Source organism: Myotis davidii, unplaced genomic scaffold (assembly GCF_000327345.1).
Source record: "Myotis davidii unplaced genomic scaffold, ASM32734v1 scaffold107, whole genome shotgun sequence".
In the NCBI taxonomy this organism is placed as follows: domain Eukaryota; kingdom Metazoa; phylum Chordata; class Mammalia; order Chiroptera; family Vespertilionidae; genus Myotis; species Myotis davidii.
This window is the reverse complement of record NW_006383012.1, coordinates 6,013,403-6,029,858: the sequence shown is the minus strand read 5'-3', so window position 1 is coordinate 6,029,858 and position 16,456 is coordinate 6,013,403. Positions and strand designations below refer to the sequence as shown.

Sequence of the window (16,456 nt, the reverse complement as noted above, 5' to 3'; positions counted from 1 at the left end):
ATTAATCACAAACATTTGTGTAGCCTTTTTCTTATATTGTTCAAAACATAAAAATCCATCTATATCATCACCTTGAAAGAAACCACATTCTTTTTCTAATGAAAATACTCAATAGTCACTAGACTGAATACTATTTTAACACTTACCTGTATTTTAATAGGCCAGGAAAAGTTGCTGACGTACACATAGAATGTAATGTTAGGATTGCTTCTAAAGTTAAATTTTTCATAGGAAAAACTATCTCTGTATTCCTTTACATTAGTCTTGGAAACTATAGGGGTCTCCTCCCCAGATATTGTTCCAGCTAAAATGTAAATAACAATAAAAAATTTAAATAAATAATTCATCTTAGAAAAAGATCTTTATAAACTTAAAAATATATTATACTTCTTTTTATAACTATACTTATAAGTACATATTTATCAAAATAAACTCATGCTTACAATCTAGAGTGACAAAAGAAAAAATAATTTTGCATAAATATAACAAAACAGATTTAGTGTAAAGTTATTTTAAAAAATCATACCACTGATTAGGCGTTACGCACTAGGCACTCGTCTCAAGTATAGAGCTACTGAAAGGGAAGTCCCTCTTTGGAACTCAGGTACATATGGCTCCAGACACTGAGTTCTTTCTACTTACTACTCCACAGAAAATTTCAAAATAAATCAGGCCATATTTCAGAAGTCTCAATTAAATTAAAAAATGAGGGAAAATCAATTTATTTGTTTTACCACAAACTGAAATATCACTAATTTGAGTAAATTGGAAGAAGGCTATAATTTAAAATATGAGCTAAATGCTCAATCAGTTAAACAAATATTTGGTATTCAATAAACATTTACTAAAATTAATCAAATGAAATAAAGCATTTTTTAATCCTCACCTGAGGATATGTTTTTCATTGATTCTAGAGAGAGAGAGAGAGGAGGGGAGAGAAAGAGAGAGAGAGAAAGAAAGAAACATCGATGTGAACGAGATACACAAGAAGTGTCGATTGGTTGCCTCCCATAAGCACCCGGTCAGGGATGCAACCCACAATCTGGGCGTGAGCCCTGACCAGGAATCAGACTCGCGACCCTTCTGTGCACAGGATGACACTCTAGCTGAGCCACACAGGCCACGGATAAAATAAAGCATTTCCAACAATCTTATCAAGCCCTTGACTTAACTAAAAGTAAAAATAATTACAGTTAGTATGCTGAACACCTGAATATTTCTTACTTATCATTATGCCAAATTGTCTTGGACGCTTTTAAAATGTAGCATTTTCACACCCTGGCAGGTGTGGCTCAGTTGGTTGGGCATCTTCCCATGCACGGAAAGGTTGCCGGTTCCAGGTCAGGGCACATGCCCAGGCTTTGGGCTCGATCACTGGTGGGGCAGTTACAGGAGACAGCCAATTGATGTTTGCTCTCACATTGATGTTTCTCTCTCTCCCTTTCCCTTCCACTCTCGGAAAAAATAAAAATTAAAAAGTAATAATTAAAAAATCTTTTTAAAAAATGTGCATTTTCTAGAGCTCCATCTTCCAACCTGATAAATAAAAATTTCTGACATTTGGTTCTGGAAATCTGAAAGTGATAAGTAATTTATTGCACAATAAAATCAGTGTTCAACAGTGACTACAGAGTTGTATATATTTATTTTTTTATTGACAAAATTAACACTCCTGTAGAGCTAGTTTACTGTACTGAAGTAAAGTTCAAATTAACAGTACAAGTTGTAAATTATTAATTAATGAAACTCATGGTGTCAAGATTTTAGTATATGTTTGCACTAATGTAACAAAATGTCTATATGTTTGCCTGAATTTCTCATTTGTTACACATGTATTATAGATTCTAGAATGCCAAAGATCTAATCACTCCTGAATTCTATGTTTCCATAATCTTACATATGAAAATTGCATAATGACCTAATTTTCAGAAATCAAATATGCAATATTTTCTTTTAAAAGAAGTTTCCAGTACTTTTATACAACAGTATATCTTTGATATAGAAAATAAAATGCAACAGAATTTCTTAAGATATAAATATATTAAAAAGTTAGCATACTTTCTCATAATCCAACATCTAGATTTGTACTTAGTTATATTTTGTAAAAGTCAGCAATTTAATTATAAAGCTTGTGCTGGAAGACATATTATGTACAGGTTTTGTTTTTAACCCTCTCTCAGCACCAAGGCTGACAAGGATTAGGGGGATAGTTTTCTAAATTTGAAGGTAACAGATAAGTTGTTAATTCATCAGCATTCACAGAAGAATATCATTGTTTTATATCAACATAAGGTTAATAATTAAATTTATAGTTTCAACAGTGAATCAAATAATTGAAATCTCAGTCTCTTTAGTTATTAAAACAGTAATATGCCTTAATTAAAATCATAGCAATTCATAATAGTGCCATTTAAAAAAATTAAGTTATGTACAGTATTTGTTCCCTATCTAATTTTAATTGAATAAGGGGGAATGTTAGCAAATAATAAAGATTTATTATTAATGCTAATTATTGTTTTTACTTGAAACAGCACAGTGATTGGGCATATAATAAAAATGTTAATTTAAATTAATAGTAAAAGGTCATGTTATAACACCTTCCACACAGAAACAGATATGAAAGATACATGGCAATAAAATTCTCTTACCTGTTGAACCAACTGACCATGTAATGTTGAGATTAAAGTTGTTTGAGGCATTAATCGAAATATCCAAGTTTTTGTTAGACTACCAAAAAAGAAAATATTAAGGTTAAAAAAATCAAATCATAGTAGCTAGATATGTTCAATGTTTAATTATGTCCATGCTATAGTTTTCAAATTCTATATATTATGACAATATTTAACTGAGTAAGTGTAGATGCCAATTACAACTCTTTAGGTGATAGAGTCAAAGGTAGATTAAAAGTTCCCATTTATCTTCTCTACTAAAATCAGGCCATCTATATGTAAGCCAGAGGCTGCTGTCATTTAATATTTGTACTTTAACTTTCTTTGCTTCTCTGTAGTTAATATTTAAATGATACAGGATTAGATTAGCCCAAAAATTTTACAGCAATATAATATTATTTTGTAGAAAGGCTTCTTGATAGGTGTATATTCTGTTATTATACACAGTTCAACTAGTTAAAAATACTTAAACTAGGTAAATGAAAACTTTCAGGTAAAAATGATGAACCACACTGGACAAAAAAAAAAAGGAGATCACATCATTTTAAACCTCTGTACAGAAGAACACTGAAGAATCTGTCAGTCAGCCTGTTTTCTTCCTGTCATTCACTAGTGGAGGATAGAGCCTTTCCACTTAATTTTGAGGAAACAAATGCCTAAAAGATTTCTTTAAATGTTATTTGTTATCTTACTCCAAGAAATGAGGAACAGAAAGTACATATGATTATAACTATTTAGTTCTGCATAAATGCAGAGGATGATAGTGGTACTGCATAAGTTTAGCTTCAGATAGTGTGTGTTGTGCTGTGTTATAAATACACAAAGACCTATACAGAAAGCTATACTGCTGCCTTAGCCGGTTTGGCTCAGTTGATAGAACATCGGCCTGCAGACTGAAAGGTCCCAGGTTTGATTCCAGTCAAGGACACTTGTCCCGATTGCCAGCTCAATCCCCAGTGTGAGGCGTGCAGAAGGCAGATAATCAATGATTCTCTCTCATCACTGATATTTTTATCTCTACTTCTCCCTTCCTCTCTGCAATCAATAAAAAATATATTTTTTTAAAAAAAGCTGTACTGTTACATGAGACCTGCCTACTAGAAAAGACATAAATAACTTCCTTAGTATGACTACTTTTTTCTAAATTGGATAAAGCAGGTAAGCCAATAGAAAATATATCTCCAATCTCCTGAGCAAATCCTAGAGAAACAAGTATGTAAGCAAGTTAAGCTCCCCATATGTGATGTAACAGCTATAAGGGGAAACTGGCTGAAATTCGTAGCCCTTTCTTGATGGATAGAAGGAGAAAGAAGAAGCCATAAAAGGCACAGGCTGCTGGATGATGTGTGACAGTCATCCCATTTAAAAGACACACTAAGATCCAATTTCATTTTTTACCTCAAAATAACATTCACTCTTAATGAGTGCCATAAGATAGAGGGATAGCTGCCATAATAATAGTTCTATGCGAAGAACTATTATTAATGTTCCGTAACTATCAGAGGACATTCTCTTCATAGTTTCCAAGAAGAAAATAGAGATTCAAAAAGAATGGTCATCTCCAAAAAGCATGCAAAAGTAAACGTAATGAATGAGGTTGAATGACTGCCATACAGATTTTCCAGGGGAGTGCTTCATGAATGCTGTAGAGATAGCATCTGAGAATTCAAATAAATCTAAGAAAAATAGAGCCTGGGAGTTTAAATAGATATAGTATTTCAGAAGGATACTGCATTATCCACCAGTCATACTAAAAAATGGCTATGAATGTAAAAAGGAAGTTAACTCATTAAGTTCTATTGATAAGCTGTTAAGATACCTCCCACAACATGTACAACAAAACTGTCCAACTTCTTGAAACCTTGCTATTTCTTTGATAATATGAGTGAAAACAGTTGACTGGTTCAAGAGAATGCCACTACTTATGACTCTAGTAATAAATGCAAAATGCTTTATGTCAGAATGCAGATAGGGCTGATCAACACATTATGTTGTTCAGCTGTGATAAGGAACATCCATTCCAACATAATGTTATATTAACAAAAGCCATAAATGAAAAGAAGAAAAATATCTGATACTAATTTTATGGATTTAGGTCACCATAATTAACTGACCAGTCCTAAAAACCAAGTACTGCTTCTATTCATTAAATCGTGTTCATGAAGCAATGAAATGAATTAATGAACAGTAATGTTATCAAATCAGATGATCTTGGGTTTAAATCTTAGCTCTTTAACATACATATAAATTTACTTAGGAAAAGCTACTTGTCCTTCCTGAAAATCACTTTTCTTATCTCCAAAATGGAGATAGGATGACCTCCCTGAAGAGTTTCTAATAAACGCCAAGAGAAATTCTAAAAAAAAAAACGGCCTGGTTTCAGACCATAAAGCTGATAATGGCAGTATTGTTGATATTCTTAGGGCTGATGACATAGATGTCTTCTTTTCTTCTCTTTCTTCATCTTCACCATGGGACTCAGAAAAGGGGCATGCTTGCCAACATCTGAGAAGGAGTTGGTTTTTTTTTATTACAATAAAGAATTTCAAATATTGTTACTTTTTTTGTTGTTGTTAATCCTCACCCGAGGATATTTTTTCATTGATTTTTAGAGAGAGTGGAAGGGAGGGGGAGAAAGAAAGTAAAACAGTGTTGGTTATATGTGGATAAGACAGGGAAGATCATGTCACATAGGAAACTACTCCAGAAATTGTTGACATAAAAGCACTACTTATAAGTGATGCATAGTTTCCTCAAAAAATTAAAAATGGAACGTCTATTTGACCCAGTAATCCCACTTCTATGAATATATATCCCAAGAAAAAAGAAACACCCATCAGAAAGGATATATGCACCCCTAGGTTCATAGCAACACAATTTATAACAGCTAAGATTTGGAAACAGCTTAAGTGCCCATCAGCTGATGAGTGGATTAGAAAACTGTGGTACATCTACACAATAAAATACTACACTGCTATAAAAAAAAAAAAGAGGAGGAATTCTTACCATTTGCAATAGCATGGATGGAACTGGAGAACATTATGCTAAGCAAAATAAGCCAGTCTGAGAAAGATAAATATCACATGATCTCACTCATTTGTGGAATATAATGAACAACGTAAACTGATGAACAAAAACAGAACCAGAGACAAATGGTAGGGGAGGGGGGGGCCGTTAAAGAGAATACTTTAAACAATAAAGAATTTAAAAAGAAAAAAGAAGTGATGCATAGTGGGTTAAAAATAAACCTATTGTCTAAATGTACAAAACGCATAAATAATTAAGGTATATATTTTTATTGTTGATTTTTGAAGGATAGGTAGGAAGCCCTGATCATTCACATTAATTTCAGAAATTGTTCCAAGTTGGATAACTCTTTAACTCTAGATGATAATTATAAATTATATATAATAATGTTATAAGCATCCTGTGTGGCACCTTTCATGATAGTTCAGCATCCTTTCAAATAACACGTGTCTAGGCTACTGGCTTCAATGGGACAAGACAGTAGAAGGGAAAACTGAAAGCTGGGCCATTTGGAAGCACTCAAGAATTGCTGGAAACTGCAGGAGGAGAGCATAGTCAAGAGAGAAGTAAACTAGGATGACAGCTAATTTGAACCTCTGTGTATGACACTATGCATAATACTGAAGAGGATTATCATTCATGTCTACATTTTGAGCTGGATGCCCCACTTACATTAAAACTTTTTAAATATATTTTTACTGATCTCAGAGAGGAAGGGAGAGGGAAAGATAGAAACATCCACAATGAGAGAGAATCATTGATAGGCTGCCTCCTGCAGGCCCCCCCAACTGGGTATCAAGCCCACAACCCGGGCATGTGCCCCAACCGGAAATAGAACCAGGACCTCCTGGCTCATAGGTCAATGCTCAACCACTGAGCCACACCAGCTGGAGCAACATTAAATTTTTTATATTCCCAAAGATCTCTACAAGTTTGGAATTACTATTAAATATTTAAGAAGTCAATGGTAAAGAATGAAATTCTCATACATGCTGAAACATGGATCAACTTCGGAAACATTATGCTAAGTGAAATAAGTCAGACACAAAAAGACAAATATTGTATGATTACACATATAGCTAGAATACACAAATTCATAGAGACAGAAAGTGAAATAAAGGTTACCAAGGGCTGGAGGGAGGAAGGAATGTTGAGTTATTGCTTAATGGATAAAGAGATTATGTTTGAAATGATGAAAAATGTTGGTGATGGAAAGTGGTGATGTTTGCACAACATTGTAAATGAACTTAATGCCACCACGTTTTACACTTAAAAATGGCTGGGATGATAAATTTTACTTTATGCATATATTGCCACAACAGAAAAGAAGTCCATGGTGATTATAACAATATAAAAACTTTCTTATCAGACTGATAAATATACTATATGACATATTATTAATGTCTTTAAAAGAAAACAGTGAAGAAAGGGTTACACTTGGAAAAATCATTTTCAAAAATCCTTATTTAAAAGTCAAAACTTTAAATATATTCCCAAGAATATAGGCATTCCTTAAAATCTAAAGAATAAAGAGTCACATAAAATGAACTGTTGTAATTTTTTGGAAGGAGAGATTCTATTTCACTAGAAAAGAAAAATTTAAGAAGTTATATTATTTTCTGACAAGTCCTATAAGCTATCTTAAAGGAAAAAAGCTAGCAAATGATAGGAAGTATTTTGAGGTTTCACCAATTTAAAAAAAATTTTGAAAAACTATTAGAACACAAGATATGGATTTAATCAGATGGATAAATATGTAATAAGAATACACATGAGACAGAGGGTAACATCGGCAAGATGGCAGGATTAGAAGTCCAGGTCCTCATCCCCACAAAAACACCCACTGAGCAATGATATGTGGACCAAAATAACTTTGCAAGAGGACCAAAAGCCAGTTAAGAAGTTGCAGTAACAAAGATGAATACAAACCAAGAATTGCCACATTATAATGGGTAAGGGGAGCAATTTCACTTTACCCACATAAGTCCCTCCCCAAGGCCAGCACAGCTCACCCTCAGAGCCATCGCCTCAGCCTATAAATTCCCCATCAGGGGAAAAAAGGGAATGCACCAGACATCAACATCCTTGGCCTTTCATGGCACAACCCAAAGGACCTGCTTCTGTCTCCCTTCACCCAGGGCTTTGAGAGAACAAGCACAGTGTGGGTGGCTCAGCGCAGCCGACATTATGCAGTAAGACCGGGAGAAGGTGCACAACCCTGAGACTTCTCCCCAAGAGGGAGGGAGAGGAAGGGAGCATGCATCCATCATTCTAGATTTTCTGTGGACTGCCAAAGGGAAAAGGGTGTGCAGCTCATTATGGCCAATGGGGCTCTGTGAGACTGAGAGAAGGCACATGACCCAGAAACTTCTCCCTGAGGAAGAAGGGAGGGGAATGCAATATGCCACCAACATCCTCGTCATTCAGGGCACAACCACAGGGAAAGGAGGGCGTAGTTTACTGAGGTCAGCATGGCTCTGCAAGACTAAAGAAAGGGTCACAACCCTGAGATTTCCCCACCACTGATGCAGTAAGTTGGTTAAAGAAGCTAGCATCCCATTATGCTAAGTGAGATTAAGTCAGACAGAGTAAGACAAATACTGTATGACCTTAACTTATATGTGAAATCTTAAGAAAGCCACAATCCTATATAATAAAAGCCTAACATGCTAAGTGTCCGGTCCACCCGTCGGCTGTTCAACCAATCAAAACGCAATATGCTAATGATATGATAAGGCCACTCAACCACTCACTATGACGTGCGCTGACCACCAGGGGGCAGACAGTTGACTGGTCAACCAGTCACTATGATGAGCATTGACCACCAGGGGCAGATGCTCCGACTGGTAGGTTAGCTTGCTGCTGGGGTCCAGCCAATCGGGACTGAGTGAGAAGGGCCGGACATGCCAGGAGCCCTCCCATGGTCTCTCCCTGGTTGGCCAACCTTCCACGTCCCTCCCCAGCCCCAATCGTGCACAGGTGAGGTCCCTCGGCCTGGCCGGCGCCCTTTCTCAATCCAGGACCCCTCAGGGGATGTCAGAGAGCCACTTTCAGCCCAATCTGGCAAGCCAGGCTGAGGGACCCCACTGGTGCATGAATTCGAAAATAAAAGAGAGAGTAGAATGGTGGTTTCCAGGTGCTATGAGGTGGGGGAACTGGAGGGATGTTTAAGGGTATAAACTTCCAACCAGTAGACAAATAAATCCTAGAGATCTAATGCACAGCACAGTGATCATAGACAACAATATTGTATTATAAACTCCCAAACTGCTGAGAGGCTAGCTCTTAATTATCCTTACCATAAAGAAGAAATGATAATTACGTGACACCATAGAGGTGTTAGCTATATGCAAAGGTCATAATCAAACTGCAATATATAAATGTATCAAATCAATATGTTTTCCAATTTAAGCTTACATAATGTAATATGTCAATTATATTTCAATGAAAATGATTAAGAAAAAAACCAGCCAGCATTCCTGTATCTCAGATAACCTGGTAGATTTAGAAAAAAAAGACTTTGAAAATCTACTATTTAAGTGTATAAAACTAAAAAATATATATTTGATATAGCATATTTTGAATATAAAGGTTATATTTTCAAATAAGAGTACTCCCAGTTTGAGAGCAAATTATAAACACAAACACTACCATAAGCCCCCCCAAAATTATAGTATAATTTAAATTGTAGAACTCTTTGCAAGATCTGAAATATCTATCTCACAAGTTCTCTAAATCACAAGGAAACCTAAGTTTTTACTTTTATTTTTTTGTTAATCCTCACCTGAGGAAATTTTTCCATTGCTTTTTAGGGGGAGTGGAAGAGAAAGGTAAAGACAGAGAAACATCCATATGAGAGAAACACATGGACTGGTTGCCTCCTGCATGAGCCCCGATCAGGGCCCGGGTCTGGGAGGAGCCTGCAACCAAGGTATGTGCCCTTGGATGGAATCAAACCCAAGACCCATTGGTCTGCAGGTCGATGCTCTATCCACTGAGCCAAACCAGCGAGAGCCTAAATTTCATTAAAAGAAAAATTTAACAGGATTAATCTTTCTTAAAAAAAACCCAAAGTCTGATTATTCTAAATAGTAAAACTGCAATCAACAAAGACAAAAAACTTGTATCCCTTCCTATAAACGTAATTGTTTTATAAAAGCTGAGTTGTCTTCTCACCTGTTCTGGGTTTGCTATGAAGTTGATGGCAGTGTGGTGGCGGTCGTCCTCCTGCAATAAGCTGAAGGTAAACTGATAGTCGATCAGAAGACTGTCTGTGGGGAAAGAATACAATCCTGATGTGGAATTTTAAAAAGTGCTTGATAAACAAGGGGAAAGCATATTACGTATCAGTATTGAAAATGACTATCATTAATTGTTAGTGGCCCATGTAAGATTAGCAAATTCTAAATCACTGTCATTAAGCAACAAAAAGCAAGCTACAGATATGGAAGAAATCCTAATTCCTTAAAAATCCCAATTATTATTTCCGTTGTCATCATAACAATTCTCCAAAACCGTAGGCATTTTAAAAATTATATAAAAGTAAGAATATTAAAAACATTTTGGTGCATATTATTCCAGTTAAAATTTTGTAAATATAATGATAGACAAACATTTTGCTATCTTACTTTAATATAAATCAAATTTCCTAGAAAACATGAATTTTAACAGCTAACTAAAAGTACATCACATGCTGTAATGAGTTTATTTATTCTTTTATTATTGTGGTAATTTTAGCAATTATAAAATGACTCTGTGGTAGACATTATTCTATAGAAATGGCTCTCATTAGCAACTGATAAAAAAGAATACAGGGGTACACAATTTTAATTTTGTCCATGGATAATGCTGAAACCAAAGTCAAATAGTCAAATGTTATATGTCATATGTAGTTTCACATGTTACGCAAGGGTAAAGCATTACTCATAGTGTAACTCCGAACTCTGTAAAAAGATATTTCAAATTATTTAAAATAGAGATGACTTGTATTTTTGGATCAATTCCTTTCATGTTGTGCCCAATTAAAATAAAATGTAGAGGTAAAGTCAAGGGCCAGTGTTGTTCTAGGCACTGGAGATACAATAATAAAAGACACAAATTTCTGTCCTCGTGCAACTTATATTCTATTGGATGGACATCAAAAAGTAATTAAATAACTTAAGTATGTAACTGATAATGATAAATGTTTTGGATGATAACAAATCAGTGAAAAGGACAGAAATGGTTGTCAGGGTGGAAGTATGCTTGCAATTTGGAGAAGGAACATTTGAAAATCAAAGATCGTAAGAGAATAAACCGAGGAGTTTAGTAGAGAAACTGTAACCCAGGCAGAGGAAACAAGTACGGAAACCTCAAAGAAAGAGCAAGCCTTAACAAGGGTTCTTTTCAAGAGGCTGTGGCAAGAGGTGACGGAGGTGAGGATGATAGCAGTGGAGGTCATGAGAAGAGGTCAGACATAAGGAATGCATTTGGAAGGTACAACAAACGGGATTAGCTGAATAAATAAATGGATGGAGCATTTGAAAGATAAAGTTGTTTTCGTTATTGTTTTTTTTTTACCCAAGACCAAGCATAACATGAGCATTTGCTGAGATGGGTAAGGAACCTGGGTTTTATCTGTTGGGAATTGGGGAATAAATAGAATCATAGTTTTTAGTTATTGAAAATGTAAGTGACATGTTGAATAGATTTCAAGAGCATGTTTACTGGATAGCAAGTTGGAGGTTATCAGCATTTTGGATGGGATTTAAGGCTCTGGAGCTGAGGAATCACCAGGTGAAGAGAACAGGGATGAGTCCTGAGACATCCACTGCGAACTAATGAAACCCTCAGAAGGAGCCCACGGAGGAGACTGAGAGGGCAAACTGTAAGACAGGAAGAACGCCAGTGTCTAGTGGATGGGGCCCAGCAAGTACAATGCTGCAAATGGAGAGTAGTGATCAGCAGTCACCTGCCGTTGGCAGGGGCTCAGAAGTGGGGCTGCAATACTGGAGAGAGGTATCTGCTCAGAATGAAGGGAAAACACCACTAAGAAACACTAAACACTTTGAAACTAATTCCAAGACTAGGTCTGCATAATTATCTTTAAGGTTTTCTAGTTTGAAAGTGAACATTAACAAGTCAGGAGTAGCTGCCCGTCAGAAGGTCAGGTCTGGGTGACTTGGGACACCTGCGCATCCCTGGGCAAAGCTGCAGCGCCCAGGCCTCTGGACACTCCTCTGCCTTTTGGGGCGATACCCCTCGGGCACAGGCATGTGCCACCAAATTCTCGGTGAGGCTTCATACTTGATTTCTCTATTCCTATTTGGGGAAGTTGGAAGGACAAGAAGAGCACAATGTATATTATGTACAGTAATGAGCAATCCTAATGTCAGTGGGGCTAAAACAAAAGAAGCCTGGCCAAGAGCAAAATCAGTAGGACTATTACTCATTTCAAGTGACTAATAAGAATACCATTCGGTGAATGTGAATTATTAATTGAGGAAAGTTCAGGCTTCTACACAAAATGCCTCCTTTTAAAGCTGCTTGGAAAGAAAGTCTTCCAGAAGCCAACTGCGCAATTTTTCACTTAAACAGGAGATGATCTAGTTCTCCCCTCAATTGAAATATCCTGCTCATATATTTTTAAGAGTATTACAAATGAATAATTAATTACCTGGCACTTAAAACATGTACCATATTGCTTGCATTTACTCTGTCCTTCTGAGCTAAATAGGGTACAGAACATAAAACATTAAAATTTAAAATATGTCAAGTTTATACAAATAAACATTTTGAGAATAAGTGTTTGTACTGCTTTAATGAGCTACTTTATTATTATGGTTTAAAAAGGAAATTTGAGTATAAATCAACTCAAATAATTTGTTGTATTATCGATAAACACAGAGAAATGAAAAACTAGCAGAAGTAAGTGTGTTCAAGAGAGGTGAGAATCTTGTTTTTAAATTGGAAAAAATAGCATGATTTTATCCTCATTAACATAAATAAGAATTGAGGCCCTGACTGGTAAGCTGAGTTGGTTAAGAGTGTCATCCCGTGCACTGAAAAAAAATATCTCATTTATCAAAAATAGAAAAATAGCCCTATCCGGTTTGGCTCAGTGGATAGAGCGTTGGCCTGTGGACTCAAGGGTCCCAGATTCGATTCCGGTCAAGGGCATGTACCTTGGTTGTGGGCACGTACCCAGTAGGGAGTGTGCAGGAGGCAGCTGATTGATGTTTTTCTCTCATCGATGTTTCTCTCTATCCCTCTCCATTCCTCTCTGTAAAAAATCAATAAAATATATTTTTTTAAAAATAAAAAAATAGAAAAATAAAATCCAATAAATAATGGGCTTATAAATAATGTATTTTAGTTCGAGACATAAAAATTAAGTAAATCAATAATAATGAAAGGGTGTAAGGGACATAAATGGGTATTTTGTTTTTATACAAATATGAACTAGGGTAAGATACTATGAGTAACAGAGGTGATCTCTGTATATAAAGTAGTAATTAAATTCCTTACTCTTAAAAAGGTAGTGCACCATCATCACAAAATTGCATCCTAAACTCTAATAGAAGAAACTTTAAAAACAACAACACAGTATTCTTTCAAAGGGTGAGATAAGCCAAAACATGTTTGATTCCTTGGAAATGTACTAAAGCACAATTATTAGGAGTTGGAAATGGCATGAGTTAAAGGATCAGCGCACAGTACCACAGAGTAGGTGACTGCAGGAAGTCACTTGCTGTGCTTGATTCTTATTGAAAACGTATCATCCATAAACATTTTCATAGTCCAGTCTTTCACTTCGTGTGTAAGGTTTTCTTGGTTACAATTAACATTATAGTGAAGTGGGAGGTGGAGGGAGGTGAAGGAGGGGACAGGGGGGTAAATGGTGATGGATGGAGACCTGATTTGGGGTGAACACAGAGAACAGTGTACAGATGATGTGTTGCAGAACTGTGCACCTGAAACCTGTATAATTTTAACCAGTGTCACCCCAATAAATTCAATAAAAAGGAAATTAGTAAAAGATCTGCCTTCCCAGCTACTGAAGTTCCCAGATTCAGGTTTCACATAGTGCTCAGGGGTCAACTACGCAAAAGCTGGGTGTTTAAATACAGTGGTAGTGAAAACAGAAAAAAGCATTTAAGGATAAAAGAAGCTACATTAGTTTCAGACCACTACTCTCTATATTTGCTGAATAAACTGCATAATTCAGTGTTTACAAGGGTCAATTTAATTAGATATTATTGCTAGAAACTTTTTTTTCCATGTGAGACATGACAAATTTCTAATACATTCAGTTTTTTATTTTAAACTGACATTTAAAAACTACTAAGGCTGTCTACAGGACACAACTGCTGGCACATTACTGTCAATTAAGTTAACACCGTATTGTATTCAATTGCTCTATGTTATAGGGTAGACCTGCATTTTAAATTTCACTCTGATCTTTTAGATCAGGAAAGTTTTCATTAACACCATTACAAGAACTACTGACCTTTTCTTTTTCTTCAACACCATTTTTTTTTCAAATGTCATTAAGCTCTAAAGGTCTCCTAAGAAATGACAAGACTGCCATCTAGCGCTTTGTGACTATTCTTTTAACATTTTAAAAAGAACAGTGAGAAACCAAATGTAGGCAAAACAGCAATAATTTTCTTAAATTACTAAAGATAAAATTTAAAACTGATGAAGTAGAAATCACAATCAGTGGAAAGAATAATCCCAAAATTTCATGCTGTAACGTGGCAATAAATAAGATGAACAACAAAAAAACTATTTCCACCAGAAATTTTGGTGGAATTTAGCTAATCTTGGAGGTTCACTTAATAATATTTTTAACTATTCCTGGTTTTAAAAAAGATAGCAATCTTCTCATTCACTTTTAAAAACTAACACCATAGATATACAATTTGAAGAGAGAAAAGAAAAACTAAAAAATTACAGTTAAAGTCATTTCATTAGAAAAAAATAAATGTAAAAAGATAGTTTACATTAATTTATACTGAAAATAACCCTAAGTTAAATATAAACAAATAATATTTAGTGGTATTTCAAATAATATGCCAGGACTATGTTTGCTTTACCCCAGAATGAAAAGATGTTTAACATTAGAAAATCCATTAATGCAACTTCACATTTAACAAAGTACCTGCCCACTGTGGCTCAGTTGGTTAGAGCACCATCCCATATACCTATCGATTCCCAGCACATACCTAGGCTGCAGGTTCAATCCCTGGTCAGCCATGAATGGGAAGGCAACCAATCAATGTTCTTCTCACTTTGATGTCTCGCTCTCTCTCTCTCTCTCTCTCTCTCTTTCACTTCCACTCTCTCTAAAATCAAAAAGCATATCCTCAGGTGAAGATTAAAAATAAACAAGTAAATACTGAAGCACACTAATATAAATAAGAGTTTTCTTAACTACAGAGAATATTCCATATATTATATCAAAGTCTCTACTTGATCACAATATCTACTACCATCATTTTGACTCACTACTGAAATGGAGATCCCAACAATTCCAATAAGAAAATTAAAAAATTGACAAGGGAGGGGGGAAAAACTGTCCTTATTTGCATGCAATATAATTAACTACATTTAAAAATCAAACAAATTGATAAAATTAGAATATCAGATCAATGTCCTAAAATTTTATTTTCATGTCAAGTATTAACAGAAAATGCAATTTTAAAAAAGACTGCTTAAAAAATAACGAAGTATTATAAAATTACTATTTTGCACTAATCTAACAAAACATGTGTGAAGCATCAACACGAAATAGAGCTCAAAATTATGTCATACAAGAAATGCAAATTAAAACTGCACGATACTACTATATATACTCTAGAATTGCTATAATCAGAAAGACAATATGAAGTATTGGTGGGGATGTAGAAAGCCTGACACATTTATAAACTGCATATGAAAATGTAAAATGGTAGAGCCTTTTGGTGAAATCATTTGGCAGTTCTTAAAAAGTTAAACATAAGCTTATCATATAATCTGGAAATTCCACTCCTAAGAATCCACTCAAGGAAAATGAAAATATATGTCTACACAAAGACCATCTTAATGTTTATATTACCATTTCTCATAATAGCCCAAGCCTGGCACTAATCCCAATGTTCTATATCTGGTGATTAACAAATTGAAAACAGTGGTATACCTAGTTGTACCATTTGCTGTATTAACCAAGTAAAATAGAAACACCTTATAATCATCTTAATTGATGTAGAAAAACCACATGAAATAAACAAACACCAATTCTTGATAAAAATGCTCAGCAAAGCAAAAATAGAAGGGAATTTTCTCAACCTGATAAAGGTATCTAGGAAACACATCATAGTTAATGATGAAAGACCGAAGGCTTGCTCTCTAAGATCAGGAATAAGACAAGAATATTGACAAGCTCACCACATCTTTTCACAGGTTACCACAGTAGTAGCCAATGCAAAAAGGCCAGAAAGAAAAAACAAGTATCCAGGAAGGAAAGAAAGAATTCAAATTCCATTATTGCAGAATACATGGTTGTCTATATATAAAATATGACAAAATCTACAAAAGTGATACCAGAATTAATAAGTGAGTTTAGCAAAGCTGAAAGATACAAAATCAACACTGTAATCAATTGGTGAAAACACCAGACACAATCAGTGCTGGGGTCCAACCCCAGCAGGTCCAGGGGTTCCCCAAAGGTGTGGACGGAGTCGGCGAAGAAGGAATGACACAGAGACAGCGTTCAGTTGATCAGCAGCCTAGCCAGGATC

At 35.3% G+C, this 16,456-nt stretch overlaps 1 protein-coding gene across 1 annotated transcript in view; it reads right to left on the bottom strand.

The window, feature by feature from the left end:
- ATRNL1 (attractin like 1) overlaps positions 1-16,456 on the bottom strand; it is a 443,329-nt gene that overhangs the window by 300,214 nt on the left and 126,659 nt on the right. The window contains exons 23-26 of the mRNA XM_006778755.2: positions 9,873-9,967; positions 2,649-2,727; positions 887-910; positions 147-304 (exon numbers count right to left, since the gene is read on the bottom strand). Of these exons, the coding sequence (XP_006778818.1) occupies positions 147-304; positions 887-910; positions 2,649-2,727; positions 9,873-9,967 (356 nt within the window). The remainder of the gene's footprint in view (positions 1-146; positions 305-886; positions 911-2,648; positions 2,728-9,872; positions 9,968-16,456) is intronic.